General features: G+C 39.6%; 3 protein-coding genes across 3 annotated transcripts; 2 read left to right on the top strand and 1 right to left on the bottom strand.

Annotated features, from left to right (window-relative positions):
- Window positions 1-403: 403 nt before the first annotated feature.
- LOC103449025 (uncharacterized) lies at window positions 404-4,816 on the top strand. Its single transcript, XM_070805912.1, has 7 exons — window positions 404-1,016; window positions 1,169-1,256; window positions 1,348-1,500; window positions 1,608-1,718; window positions 1,829-1,873; window positions 3,108-3,787; window positions 3,952-4,816. Exons 1-7 carry the CDS (start codon window positions 600-602, stop codon window positions 4,609-4,611), a joined length of 2,154 nt encoding a protein of 717 aa, XP_070662013.1. The 5' UTR covers window positions 404-599; the 3' UTR covers window positions 4,612-4,816.
- Window positions 4,817-7,761: 2,945 nt separating this feature from the next.
- Window positions 7,762-11,013, top strand: LOC103446756 (uncharacterized). The gene is made up of 6 exons (XM_029087628.2): window positions 7,762-8,479; window positions 8,578-8,727; window positions 8,818-8,925; window positions 9,048-9,095; window positions 9,308-10,056; window positions 10,152-11,013. The coding sequence occupies exons 1-6, from the start codon at window positions 7,840-7,842 to the stop codon at window positions 10,806-10,808; spliced, it is 2,352 nt and encodes a 783-aa protein (XP_028943461.2). The 5' UTR covers window positions 7,762-7,839; the 3' UTR covers window positions 10,809-11,013.
- A 6-nt stretch (window positions 11,014-11,019) lies between these two features.
- On the bottom strand, window positions 11,020-11,683 carry LOC103446884 (probable transcription repressor OFP9). The gene has a single exon (XM_008386039.3). It carries the CDS (start codon window positions 11,605-11,607, stop codon window positions 11,101-11,103), a length of 507 nt encoding a protein of 168 aa, XP_008384261.2. The 5' UTR covers window positions 11,608-11,683; the 3' UTR covers window positions 11,020-11,100.
- Between the last annotated feature and the right edge of the window lie 2,319 nt (window positions 11,684-14,002).

Here is a 14,002-nt window from a genome sequence, read left to right as displayed (position 1 = left end):
AGTAACGAATAAAAAGTGTTTGATAAGTTCAAGTTGCAACAAAAGAGATAAACTTTCGTTGCAACTTCAATCCTTCATCTTCGTAGCATTCATGTTTAAAGGTAGCGAGTATGTAGGAAGGAAAGCATGAGGACATGGGGAAATTTTTCATTGTGACGGGAACACAAGTGGTACACCACATGTTTTAATAGAAGTAGTGAGAAATTTTATTTTTAAGTTATTAACTTTGTAGTACACATATTCTACTATTTGTATAGTAACACGTGGTGCACCATCCAGTGTACCGATCACATTGAAAAATTTCTCGAAGACATGAACATTAACATTGAAATACTTTTAAACCAATCAAAATATTTGACAGCAATACAACTAACCAAACAACAACAAACATTTCACTCTCTTAGCAACTATTCCGAGTGTCAGGTCTTGTTTGCTATGACATCCAATAGCAAAAAAAAATTACTCTACAATAATGCAAAAGCAGAAAAACAAAAGCAGCTTTTCGTTCAAAGATGGGTTTTGGCTTCAGAAAGGCAAAAGGGCACTCACATCAATAAAGCAGAGGACTCAGAGCAGGAAGGCATCGAAGACTGCCACAGATGGTGTACTGGAGAGAGGTAACGGCGGATCGGAGTGATCAAAACCTGAGAGATAGTAAATTGAAAAAAATTGAAGACTCGAAACATCCCTATGTATGTGCCATGGAGGGTGACTGGGAAGGCGTGAAAAACTACTATGAGGACAAACCGGACGAATTGCTCATTCCAATGACGGTCTGCAGTGACACTGTTTTTCACCTTGCGGCTTCTTGCTGCAGCAAAGCACAAGGTAAAGAAGTCCTCGAAATGTTGATCAACAAACTCAGGAATTCGACCATCTATGACCCGAGAAGCGCTCTGAGGAAACTGAATAACACTGGAAACAATACTCTTCACAGCGTGAGTTTGTCTGGAAATGTGGAAGCGGCAGAGTACTTGGTGATCAACTTCAACGAGCCTGTTGGACTTGAAGGCAAGGTCATCAACAGTACTAGTGCTAGTAGTAATGATAAAGAGAATGATGCTCTGCCGCTGCTGGAGACCGGAACCATTTAGGAGAAACTCCGCTCTTCAGGGCGGCTACTATTGGTCACACTGACTTGGTCAAGTTTTATGCTCGCAAACTGCAGGAGGATAATCCGGACAATGTTTGGAGGCACTTCCACAGAAATGACAAAATGTCCATTCTTCATATGGCAGTCATTGCGCAACGTTTCGGTCTCTCTCTCTCTCTCTGAAAATGCACTCTGTGATTCTCAATATTGCAGATTAATAACTCTTGCTTCATCTTTTATCTTCCAAAATGCAGAGACTGCTCTTTGGTTACTGGAGAACTATTACGACTACCTAGCGCACCAAAAGGAAGATAAAGGATTGACATGCCTTCAATTGCTAGCCCAAATGCCAGCTGCCTTCGAGCCACAATTTCAGCAAAGCATATGGAAGATGCTCATTTACTATTGTATGCACGGTTAATCTACGTACTGCTATATCTACACCTGTGTGCACATCCACACTTTTAATTTATATGAAGCAGTAATCTCCTACTTAATGTTGTTATATATGCAGGCCTTCCTGATGGAGGAGATGTGGTCACACCCAATCAGAAGGATGATGTAGAGAACAACTTGGATAGCAACCAGACGCGCCGTCAATCAATCTCTCGGAACAAGCTTACAGGTAACCTAATTAGTTAATCAAATAAAGTACACAGCTAGCTAGCTAAAGCGCTCCGTTAACGGCATTTTTTCAATGTTTCTGATGAAGGTGCATGCATAAATGTTTTGCAGGCTTTGCGAAGGTTTACTCTTCAGTGTGGGACTCCCTTGCTAAAAGTTTGTTTACTTTCTGCCTTTTCCTCAGTGCATTTTCATCATAATAAAAACTTGTTACTTGAATTCTAGAAAAGAAGCATTATTTACTCAATCCTTATGATTTTACATGAGAAGATGAAGTGTGCATGACAAACTTCTTTAGAGCAATTCCACCCCATTCCAAATGTCCCAGCCCCCAGTCCAAAAATCAAACTAATCCTCAGTCCATTTGCTCCACCCCACAAAGCTGACTGGCACCCAGCCCAAGCCAGGCGCCAGCCCAGCCTGTTTCGGACAGACCCAGGAACTGGGCAAAATACACGGCGCGTGCACGACACGCGGGAGCTGAGGCGAGTAGCCGACAAGGAAAAGGTGGGGCTGTCAGCCCACTTGTGTCCCGTCCCAGGCAATCTTTGAGCCGTTGGATTTCCAACGGCTAGTTTATCTAGACCGTTGGATTTCCAACGGTAAAAAAAATTAAAAAATTAGTTTTAAAATGGACCGTTTGATCACAGATCAACGGTCCACGTTTTAGACGAAAAAAAAATTAAATAAAAGGCCCCAACGGTCAGATTTTTTACCGTTGGCCACGTGGCGTGATCTTAGCTATTGGATTTGATTTTTTTTCAAATCCAACGGTCCAGATTAATTAACTAAATTAAAATTTATTATAAATTATTAAAAAATACAGAAAATTTTTAAAAAATACAGAAAAATTTTTAAAAATTTATATTTTTTTCCTATAAATATCTAACCCTCATCGAAAATCTTATCGAAATCTTGGCTAAATTATTGTAAACCGGAACTTATCGAAATCTTGGCTAAATTATTGTACCATGGAAGTGACACGTGGCGTGTCGGGATTGGTTGAAAATAATATCGGAAATCTATTCACAAAATAGTACGTTCAGATAATGACACGTGGCGTGACGAGATTGGTTAAAAATCCTATCCGAAATTAAAACTATTTTATTTTTTTATTCTTTATTTTAAATGGGTTAAAAATCTTATCCGAAATAAACTTAAAAAAAAAACACACCAAATAAATGCGCTGGGTGCCAGCGCATTTTTTTAGGGGTGGAGATGCCTTGGCCTATTACTGTTCACTCCAGTCTATTACTGTTCATTTGAGTGGATAAATGCGCTGGGTGCTGGCGCAAAGTCCACAGGGGTGGAATTGCTCTTAGAGTGCCGATAACATCTCCCTATGACACGTTAGTTAATATATATGTATGCTTGATCATGTGATGGATAGGAATAGGAAGCTCGCAGAGCGGCATAATCTACAGGATATGGAAGGACAAAAAAAACAAAAAATCACTAGAGAAAATCGTCCACGAGCTCGTTAAATCGGACTATTCTTGCCTGAGTACTTATCAGAAAGCAATACCCAAGACCATTTCTTTAGGGTCCAATCTCAGTAAAAAAAGAAAGGCGACCGCAAAAACATCCAAATCGGATAAAGGAAAAGGTGGTGATGGAGGTGAAAAAGGACCGGAAGCTGCAGAAACATCCAAATCGGATAAGGGAAAAGGTAATGATGGAGGTGAAAAAGGACCGGAAGCTGCAAAAACAGACATTTCGGATAATGCGCCGAGGTATAAAGTTTACAACTTTACACCATTGCTTATAGCAACCATCACAGGAATTATGCCCATTGTGGAGGAGATACTTGAACAGCATCCTCAGGCAGTCGAGCACGTTAACTACGACGAACGCAACATATTGCATCTAGCCATTAGGAACCGTCGGAAAGAGATCCTTAATCTTATCAAAAGCAAACCAACTGTGATGTCGAGGCTGAAGGAGTGGATAGACTGCGATGGCAACACCATATTGCACCAGGCTGCAGATAGGGGTTACTACTCCAAAGCGTTGTCTCAGAAACTAATTGGCCCTGCAATGCAATTGCAAGAAGAGCTACGTTGGATGCTGGTAATGTTCTCTTGCTAGACCTGATAAAATACTTACGTTGTTAGACAAGTACTTATGTTACTAATTAAGTCGGTTCACATGGAAAAAGACATGTTGTTAGACAAATACTTTTGTAACAAAACCTATACATCAACATGATAAATGTGTACGTCTGTTTGTGTCAGTGTGTAAAAGAGATACTACCGCCTCGGTACACCTTGCACCGCAACAAGAAGGATCAGACAGCTGAGGAGCTGTTCAACTACCAGCATAACGGTCTTCTGGGGTCGGCACAAGAATGGGTAAAAGAAACGGCTCAGTCATGCTCAACTGTGGCGGTGCTAGTGTCCACTGTGGTCTTTGCAGCTGCCTACGCCATTCCCGGGGGTACTAGTGACCAAAGTGGCCTTCCTCTTTTCCGAGACGATCCTCTCTTTTTGTTCTTCACCTGCATGGACGTTGTGGGCATCGCCTGCTCATTATCTTCTGTGGCATTCTTTCTCTCTGTCCTCTCCTCCCCTCTTGAGTACCCATATTTCGTTAACAGTGTTCCTCGCAAGATCATGACTGGATTCATCTTGCTTTTCTTGTCAATGGCATCCACCATGCTCGCCTTTGCCGCCACCATTTTGCTCTTGATTCGTGTAGAGAAGAAATGGACCAAGTCTGTACTTTACCCTATTGCATTTTTCCCAGTCCCTCTATTCGGCCTGCTGCAATTTCCTATGTATCAATCTTTCATAGTCATGTTTCGGAAAATTGATGACTGGATTTTCAACCCCTTACGCTGCCCTCTCGGCTTTTCCAAGAGGAGATCAATATGGGGCAAGCGTAAGGCGTATTGAATCACATAAGCTTTTCGTCGAGGCAGAATTTGTGGTTCAAATTTTCAATCTTGCAGCTGAAGTTACTGATGTGTTTGTATTTATCATTTGAATATTTCATTTGGGTTCTTCTTTTCTCCCCAATATAATGTCACAATTTTATTGTGTCTTTGTTTTAAGTTATGGGCAATTAGTGAAGAATAAAGAGGCTTGTTTCTATGCTAAAGATCTGGTATCATGCATACTTTTAAGCTTGTTTGGTTGTACTTTTTAAATGACTGAAAATGCTATATTTGTGGGTTCTAAAAGCATTTTAAGTGCTTTCTACAAGAAGCATTAGTTATGTGCTTTATCCATGAAGCACTTTAAGTGTTTTTCCAGGATTTACTATTATTTTTACTAAGGATTGTTTTTAAAAATATTTTCACCAAAAGAGCTTTCAGTCATTTTAAAAGCACATCCAAACGAGCTCTTTGTTTAATTTGTATTTATAATTTGAGTTTATATAGTATAGCCGAGCAGCATAGCAAAATTGGAAAGAGTAGTGTGTTCCCCTCTTTACACTGAAGTCCGAATCAGCTCTCTACTTGTTCTGAGTTTGACAAGACCCGCTAACTCCAGTAAGTCTGCAGCAGCAGTAACAAAATGCACTGCCCTGCCCTGCTGAACATGTGCTGCTTCTTGATCTGTTGTTGCTGAGACTTTCACTAAGAAAAATGTCTAATTAATACATTGGAAACTCTGCTTGCTAATCTTGTATATATTCTCCGACGGACAGAGCCCTTGCAGGTTGTCGATAGAATATTCTCGAAGGTTGAAACTGAATTCAAAGAAATTGAATACGTTCGAGATTATCAGCTTATGCAAATTGATAAAACACATCTTGAAAACTTAGAAAGGAAGCATTGTGCCAAAGCTACACAAGAAAGTGAGGACAACTTACAAGAAATTGAGGTGAAATGCGATGATGAGGAAGACACAAGCTTACTGAAATGAGTGACTGTGACGATGGATCGGAAAATGAACGAAAATCCGTTCGATGAGATCATATCAATTTAAGAAGCACAACTGCGGAAGGCAGTACAGGCACGAGAAGGTGCAAACAAGTGGCGCCAGGATCTTGAAGAAGAGTATGAAGACATAGAGGTAACTTCTACATAAGAATTCATACACAGATTTGTTGCGGACAATATTGCTAACATGGGCTTGTCTTCTCCATCTTTAACATGGCATGATTCTTCTCCGATGGCGGTTCGTGCTACTCTGTTTTCTGACTATGTTGGCTTGCTTGGTTACCGCTTCTTAAATTAATGTACATGTCGGCATCAGGTTTGTCTCACTTTCTTTTTTTTTCTCCTATCTTTATGGTGTTGTTTGACTTGTTTTACAGGTTTAGACCTTCATGTTTGGTTCTAGAGGGGTTAGGTTTCATGTCCCCCCTCTTTTCTTTGTTTCATTCTCATTTTTTGTTTCTAAAAGGGTAAAGTTTATGTCCCCCTTCTTTCTAGTGTATTCCTTTTTGTTGTCTTTGTTTTTTGGAGGGGTAAGGTTTATGTCCCCCCTAACTAAGTGTAACTTGTTTTTTCGCTATCAATAAAATTACCCTCGTACCGTCGAGGTTTTCCACAAAAAAAAAAAAAAACACGTTCCCTTTCGCTGGCTTTCCCAACACCCTTCAAAGGACATGAGGTGTAATTTTAAACAATGAATGAACATTATAAAACTGAATATTTCTTGAGAAATAATGTTTTTTAGTTGTTGAAAATTAATATGGTAGAAAAAACAGACCTAAGCTTAGCAAAGTTGACTAGTCGACCGCAGACTCCATAAACTCTGCACTAAAGCGTTAGACTAGTCTGCACTGAAGTTTGAATATCTTTTTCCGTCGTTTTGAGTCTAAATTAGAACTTCACTTGAATTAAAAAATATATACTGTAGTGAAATATGTGTTCCACGCTTGGTGAACAGAATCTACTACAGAAAACTAAGAAACTACGCGAAGGTAGATGCTTGTACGGATAAAGCATATACAGCTAGAAAATGGTAACCTTAAATATTGGATAAATTTTACGCTTTATTAGTTTAAACATACTCTGTTAATATACAAAGCAAAGCATATTAGTTGAAGCAGCAGCAGCAGCTAGCCTATAATTAAACCGAAAACCGCAACATTACTCTCCGGCAAGCTATCTAGCACTACAGATGGAGTACCAGAGAACGCACACTGTTCAGCTAGTTCAAATCGAGGAAGAGGTCCAAGTGGATAAGTTAAGCCGAATTGAAGACTTGAAAATACCCTATGAATTTGCCATGGAGGATAACTGGGAAGATATGATGGAATATTGATAAAATTTTTACCATCTGTAAAATTAGGAATAAAAACAATTTTTTTTTAGGGAAACCTTGACGGTACAAGGGTAATCATAGTATAGTCAGTTCTAATAAGATCGTTTTCTACAGAAATTGAATGAATAATTTATATCAAATCTTAATTAATTATTTAAAGCAAAGTATGACAAAAAGTTGACTTTGGAATGTAAAATAATAAAAATGAATTTAAAATAAATAATTAAATAAATAGGCAAAATAAAATAAACTAAATTGTAAAAGAAAATAAAAGAAAACGATTCATGAAAACTAAATTGTAAAAGCATTAGGGTTTCGCCGTTACCTTGACGATCCTATATTATTCTTGCAATTACTTATGATTTACACATGCTTATTTTAAAGGTTAGGTTTTCTTTAAGTATGCCTACTTGGACTTTCAACATAGAATGTTGGTTTATGTATCAAGACATTGCTTCATCGGTCGCAAAGACAATCTCCAGCCAACACCCTTCAAAGGACATGAGATGTAATTCTCTACATTGAATGAATATTAAATAAAACTGACTAGTTTGCTCTCAAGTTCGAATCTTCTTTTCTGTCGTTTCGGTTCTAGATCAGAACTTCCCTCAAATTAATAAATATATATTGTAGCAACACATGTGTTCCACGCTTGATGAACAGAATCTACTATAGAAAACTAAGAAACTAATTAAGCAAAGGTAGATGCTTGTACAGATAAAGCATATACAGCTAGAAAATGGTAACCTTCAATATTCAATCATTTTACGCTTCATTTGGTCAAAGATACTTAGTTACTACATTAAACAAAGAATATTAGTAGAAGCAGCAGCAGCAGCAGCTGGCCTATAATTAAAACGAAAACCGCCACATTGCACTCCAGCAAGCTAGCTAGTACTACAGATGGAGTACCAGAGAACACACACTGTTCAGCCAGATCAAATCGAGATAGAGTTCCAAGAGGAGGAGTTAAGCCGAATTGAAGAATTGAAAAAACCCTATGAATTTGCAATGGAGGATAACTGGGAAGGCGTGAAGGAATACTACAAGGAGAATCCGGAAAAATTGCTCAGGCCAATGACGCTGGATGGGGACAATGTACTTCACCTTGCGGCTTCTTGCGGAAGCAAATCACAAGGAAAAAGAGTCCTCGAATATTTGGTTAACATAAGCGAAAATTCAAGCAGCTATGAACAGAGAATCTCTTTGAGGGTTCAGAATAATGACGGAAATAATGCTCTTCACCAGGTGGGTGTGTCCGGCAGTGTGGAAGCGGCAGAGTTCTTGGTGAGCAATTTCAACGAGCCTGTCAAAGTCAGTTTTACTATTGATGATGGAGACAATGATGCGCAGCCTTTGCTGTGGACTCGGAACCATTTAGGAGAAACTCCGCTCTACAGAACTGCTGCTCTTGGTCACACTGACTTGGTCAAGTTTTACGCTGCCATACTGGAGACGGACAATCCATACGTTCTTCCGATGCAGTTCAAGAGAAATGACAACATGTCCATTCTTCGTATGGCTGTCATCGCCCAACATTTTGGTCTCTCTCCCTCACAAATGCATACATTGATTCACAACACTTAATATATATGCAAATGCAGATTAATAACTTTTGCTCTTTTGTCTTCCACAATGCAGAGACTGCTCTTTGGTTACTAGAGAACTACAATTTTCTAGCACAACAGAGAGACGATGAAGGATTGACAAGCCTTCAATTGTTAGCCCAAATGCCAAGAGCCTTTGTGCCACAGTTTCAACAGAGCCAATGGAAGATGCTCATTTATCATTGTACATATCGTTACTCTACTGCTATGTATACGAGTATGTTTGTGCTTGCGCGTTTCTTTTTGAAGCAGTAATCTCAATAATTATATGCAGGCCTTCCCGGTGGAGGAGATGTGGTCACACCAAATCAGAAGGATGATATGGAGAGCAACATGGATAGCAACCATCCCCGTCAATCCATCTTTCGGAACAAGCTTGCAGGTGATCAAATTTGTAATCTGCTTTCATTTTTCGAATAAATTAAACGGCAAGCTAGCTAAAGCGTTTCTTGAATTGGATTTTTTTCGATGTTCCTAATGAAGTTGCATGCATAAAATGTTTAGCTTTTGCTGCGAAGGCATACTATTCACTATGGGACACCCTTGCTGAAGGTTTGTTTACCTTCTGCCTCTGCCTCGGCATTTTCATCAAGACAAACTCTTCTTACTGGAACTCTCGAAAAGTCATTATGCACTTGTTTTTTTATGATTTTACACAAGAAGATGAAGAGTGCATGGTGACTTAGTTGGAGTGCCGATAACAATGTACTAATTATGACACGTTAATGTATACATATGCCTAATCATGTGATGGATTGAAACAGGAGGCCTGCAGGGCGGCATAATATATAAAATCTGGAAGGACAAGAAAAACAAAAAATCACTAGAGAAACTCATCCCGATACTTGTCAAGTCGGACTATTCTTGGTTACGTAATAGCAGGAAACCAAAAACCAAGACCATTTATCTGGGGTCAGTGAAAGATGATGACGGAGGAAAAAAAGAAAAGGCAGCCGCACAAACAACTAAAACGGATATGGGAAATGGCGATGACGGAGGAGAAAAAGAAAAGGCAGCCGCACAAACAGCTAATACGGATATGGGAAATGGCGATGAGGGAGGAAAAAAAGAAAAGGTGGCCGCACAAACAGCTGAAACGGATATGGGAAATGGCGAAGATGGGGGTGAAAAAGGAAAGGCAGCTGCAGAAGCAATCCAACCGGATAAGGGGGCAACCAATAAAGTTTACAACTCAACCCCATTGCTTATAGCAACCGTCACAGGAATTGTTCCCATTGTGAAGGCGATACTTAAGCACCATCCTCAAGCGGCCGAGCACGTTAACTATAACGAACGCAACATTTTGCATTTGGCAATTAAGTACCGTCAGAAACCGATTCTTAATCTTATCAGAAGCAAACCAACTGTATTGTCGAGGCTGAATGAGAGGATCGACTGCGATGGAAACACCATACTGCACCAGGCTGCAGATAGGAGTTACTACACTATAGCACTGTCTCAGAATTTAATTGGTCCTGCCATGCAGTTGCAAGCAGAGCTGCGCTGGTTTATGGTAATGTTCTCTTGCTAGATTTATGTTGTCAAACAAATGCTTATGTTACCGAGTCTGTAGGTCGACTTGATAAACGTGTACTGTGTTTATGTCAGCGTGTGGAAGAGATACTACCGCCTCATTACAGCATGCACCACAACAAGAAGGAACTCACAGCAGAGGAGCTGTTCTACTATGAACATAACGAGCTTCTGAAATCGGCACAAGAGTGGATAAAAGAAACGGCTCAGTCATGCTCAACCGTGGCAGTGCTAGTGGCCACTGTGGTCTTTGCAGCTGCCTACGCCATCCCCGGGGGTAATGATCAAAATGGCCGTCCTATTTTCCAGGACGATCCTCTCTTTTTGCTCTTCACTTGCATGGACGTTGTGGCTATCGCCTGCTCATTGTCTTCAGTGGCTTTTTTTCTCTCTGTCCTCTCCTCTCCACTCGAGTATCCGCTTTTCATCAGCAGCCTTCCTCGCAAGATCATGACTGGATTCGTCTTGCTCTTCTTGTCCATGGCAACAACCATGCTTGCCTTTGCCGCCACCATTTTGCTCTTGATTCGTGTCGAGAAGAAATGGACCAAGTCTTTGCTTTACCCCATTGCGTTTTTCCCAGTCCCTCTCTTCGGCCTGCTGCAGTTTCCTATGTATCATTCTTTCAGAGTCATGTTTCAGAAAATTGATGCCTGGGTTTTGAACCCCTTCCGCTGCATTCTCAGCTTTTCCAAGAAGAGATCAATATGGGGCAAGCGTAAGGTGCATTGAATCACATATGTTTTTCGTCGGCGGCGCAGAATGTGTGGTTCAAATTCACAATCTTGCCGCATAAGTTATTGTTGGATTTGAGTTATCATTTGAATATTTCAGTTGGTTTCTTCTTCTTTTGTCCCCAATATAATGTCACAATTTTATTGTGTATTCGTTTAAAATATCGAGAAATTAGAAAGAGCAACGTGTTCCCTTCTCTGCACTCAAGTTTTAATCCGCTTTCCATTTTTTGGATTGGAATAGAAAATTATAATATGCTCGAATACTTTTACAATGTGCTCCTTATCAATTAATGGAATTTACATAAGAATAAATCAGAGCAAACTTGATGAAACACCTCGAGTATAATTCCACGATACTCATCGGAATTCATCGAAACGTAATAATTCAAGAGGCTACGAAGATCCTTAGGCTCTTCTATCCGGTTTGCCACTATCATCGCCGCCATGGACTCCCTGAAATCCTCCCTCGGATCATAAGAACACTTCTCCATTGCAACCATTACAACAAATTTAGTCCCTCCTCCTGCTTGAAGTTGATCATGATCGTCACCAGCTCTCTGCTTTCTTCTCCGATGATCAACGTACCTCGATCCCTCCTGCCTTTCCCTGATCATCTGGTCGAGTCTCTCTTGAACCATGGCGTGCGATAGGCTTGATATCGAAGGGTACCTATCGGAACTAGAGCTCGCTAGTTCCTCCGAGCTAGACGAAGACACGCTAAGCCGGCAGCTGCTGCAACACAATGCCCTGCATACTCTCTGTTGCTGCTTGGAGGAGGCTTTCGTTTTAGACATGGTTTGAGTTGGAGATTTGAAGGAAGTTTTATGCCAAATTAATGATTTAAGCACAATTGGCAATTGTGGGGTTTGTTAGTCATGATTATGTCTTGTGTTTTATAACATTTTAAAAGATTAATTGGTGAATGCAAGAAGGCAAATGGGGGACATTCCTTTAGTTAATCGAGCCAGTAATCATGATGCTTAATAGTTTAAATCTATAGGGTCTAATTACTATTAGTTGGCACGTCCTTTTGAAGGGTTTGGTTAACACGAAAAGTAGTGCTTCCATTTCCACGAGAGTTTGTTTGGAAGACCTGCTTTTGTAAAAAGTATTTTTGCTCGTAAACGCTTTTATTAGAAGTGCTCATACCAGAACCATGTCGAAATTTTTTTAATTGAAAAATCACTTTGAAGTGTTTATTCTTGAAGAAGAAGAAACACATCGCGTATTCTTTTTCCAGAAAGTGCTCTATGATCTATAAAGACATGGTTGTCAAAAAGGAATTGAGATACTCTTTGGATCTCTGTATTCGGAGTTGACAGACCCGAAGATCCGACCACTCATTTTAAATCCTGCGGTCATCATTAGTCCATTCGTTGGCTGATCTCGCACAAACCAAGGATCCGAATCTCTCTTTTTCTTCAACGATCTAGATCTTTAGGCCATTTGGCTTCAAACACAGAACTCCAGATAAAATCTTGACTCGTCAAAAAGGCCTAGAGTGTTTTAGAATGGCTCGAAGATCAAAAGCAGTTAGGTAGAACATACTTAAAATGGTTTGGGCCATAAACTTATTTAAAAGAGGAAGATTCTTTTACGAAATTTTCGACATCCTTCTAGTAAAAGCACTTACGAGATGAGAATAATTCTTTCCTAAATATTTCCAAACATGTCCGAAACCCTATTGATTAAAGTGCTTATATGGTTTAGGTACAAAAAGTGCTTTTGCTAGAGTCTCCTTTAAGTTTTATATGATAAGATGAGGTGAATGGAGCTTCTTGCATCAAATTCAATTATATCCAATTTCTTGAATGGAGAGATTCCATGTTGCCCTATCCAATCCAATTATGCAGAAAATCAGACAAAGATTTACACAGCTGGTGACAATCTTCTTTTATGGATTCCGCCCTCTAATTTGGACACATAGCTAGCTCAAAAGAAGAAAACAAATCAAATTAAATCGTTAATACAAGGTGTTTAGCATGTGATCTTACCAGTTTGGATTAGTGTGGATGATCATCTTTAATCCATACGTAGAAAAGCATCACTTACTGGTAATCAAGTTGTTAAAACGAGACGACAGTGTTGCGATAATCATCATTAGTAACTGATAAAGTAAAGCTAAAAGCATAACAGCCTGATATTAAAGTGATGTGTAGGCTAATCATCACCATATCTTTGATAGACTTATTGCCTCACATGTGTTCATGAGTTGCCATTCTTTCTGCCTTTCAATAGCTAAATTACTATTTATCTGCCACTAGTTTGTACAATAGTCGTACGATCTAGCGCAGTAGGGAATGTAGAAAATATTATTGTGCGGGTTAGTAAGAGTAGTGTGCAGTTGAGCATGTAAATTAGCATTTTATTGAAAGTTAGAAAATATTATCAGTTGACAGATGCCAACAATTTCTAAATGAGCATGTCAATTGATGTTAACAGTATGAAGGATTTCTGAGCTTGGAGGGTTAACTGACTCATTATGCCCCAAGATAGATCTGCTCTTGGTTTGATAGTATTTTTCTTTATTTATAAATGAGAGATTTTTAATCTGATTCTCGTCAAAAATAAATTTCAACCAAATTATTATGGCTAACATATTGTAAGACTTAACTAACACTCTCACATTCTTAATGTAGATAATATCGTAATTATCCTACCTCGTGCCGTCTAAAGTTGCCAACTCAAATAAGGAGCACTCGAGGTCCAATTCTCATCTAACACATTTGTACTCACGGAAGATAAAATTATGACTCTAACCCACAAATTTTGGGTTTTGAATTAGGCCTATAATTTGGCAAACCAAATGCTGGCCCAAATAATTGGGCCTTATAGTTTTATACCCAATTGCCAATCAACCGAAAGATCCGCGATTCCGGAATATGCCAAGCACGTCTGGATTTCTGGCGCCCACCAACCGCCGGAACGTTAGGTGTCTACAGTATACCTACTTAGAACCCGCCAACCAATATCCACTATCGTCTAGACCACCATAACATACCATACACCACCACCATCCGTGAATCTCGTCCGTCCAATTCCCCAAACACCCTCGCATCCAATGAGCGGGGAAGAGATCCTCTCCTAATCTCTTCCGTCTAAGCCTAGGGATTAAGTGATCCAGGCTCTTAAAATTTGATCCAACGGTTAAAAGGTCCTTAAAATTTGATCAAACAGCTACAAACAGAA

This window comes from Malus domestica, chromosome 10, assembly GCF_042453785.1.
Source record: "Malus domestica chromosome 10, GDT2T_hap1".
In the NCBI taxonomy this organism is placed as follows: Eukaryota; Viridiplantae; Streptophyta; class Magnoliopsida; order Rosales; family Rosaceae; genus Malus; species Malus domestica.
The sequence above is the reverse complement of the archived record's forward strand: the minus strand, read 5'-3'. Positions and strand labels throughout refer to the sequence as shown.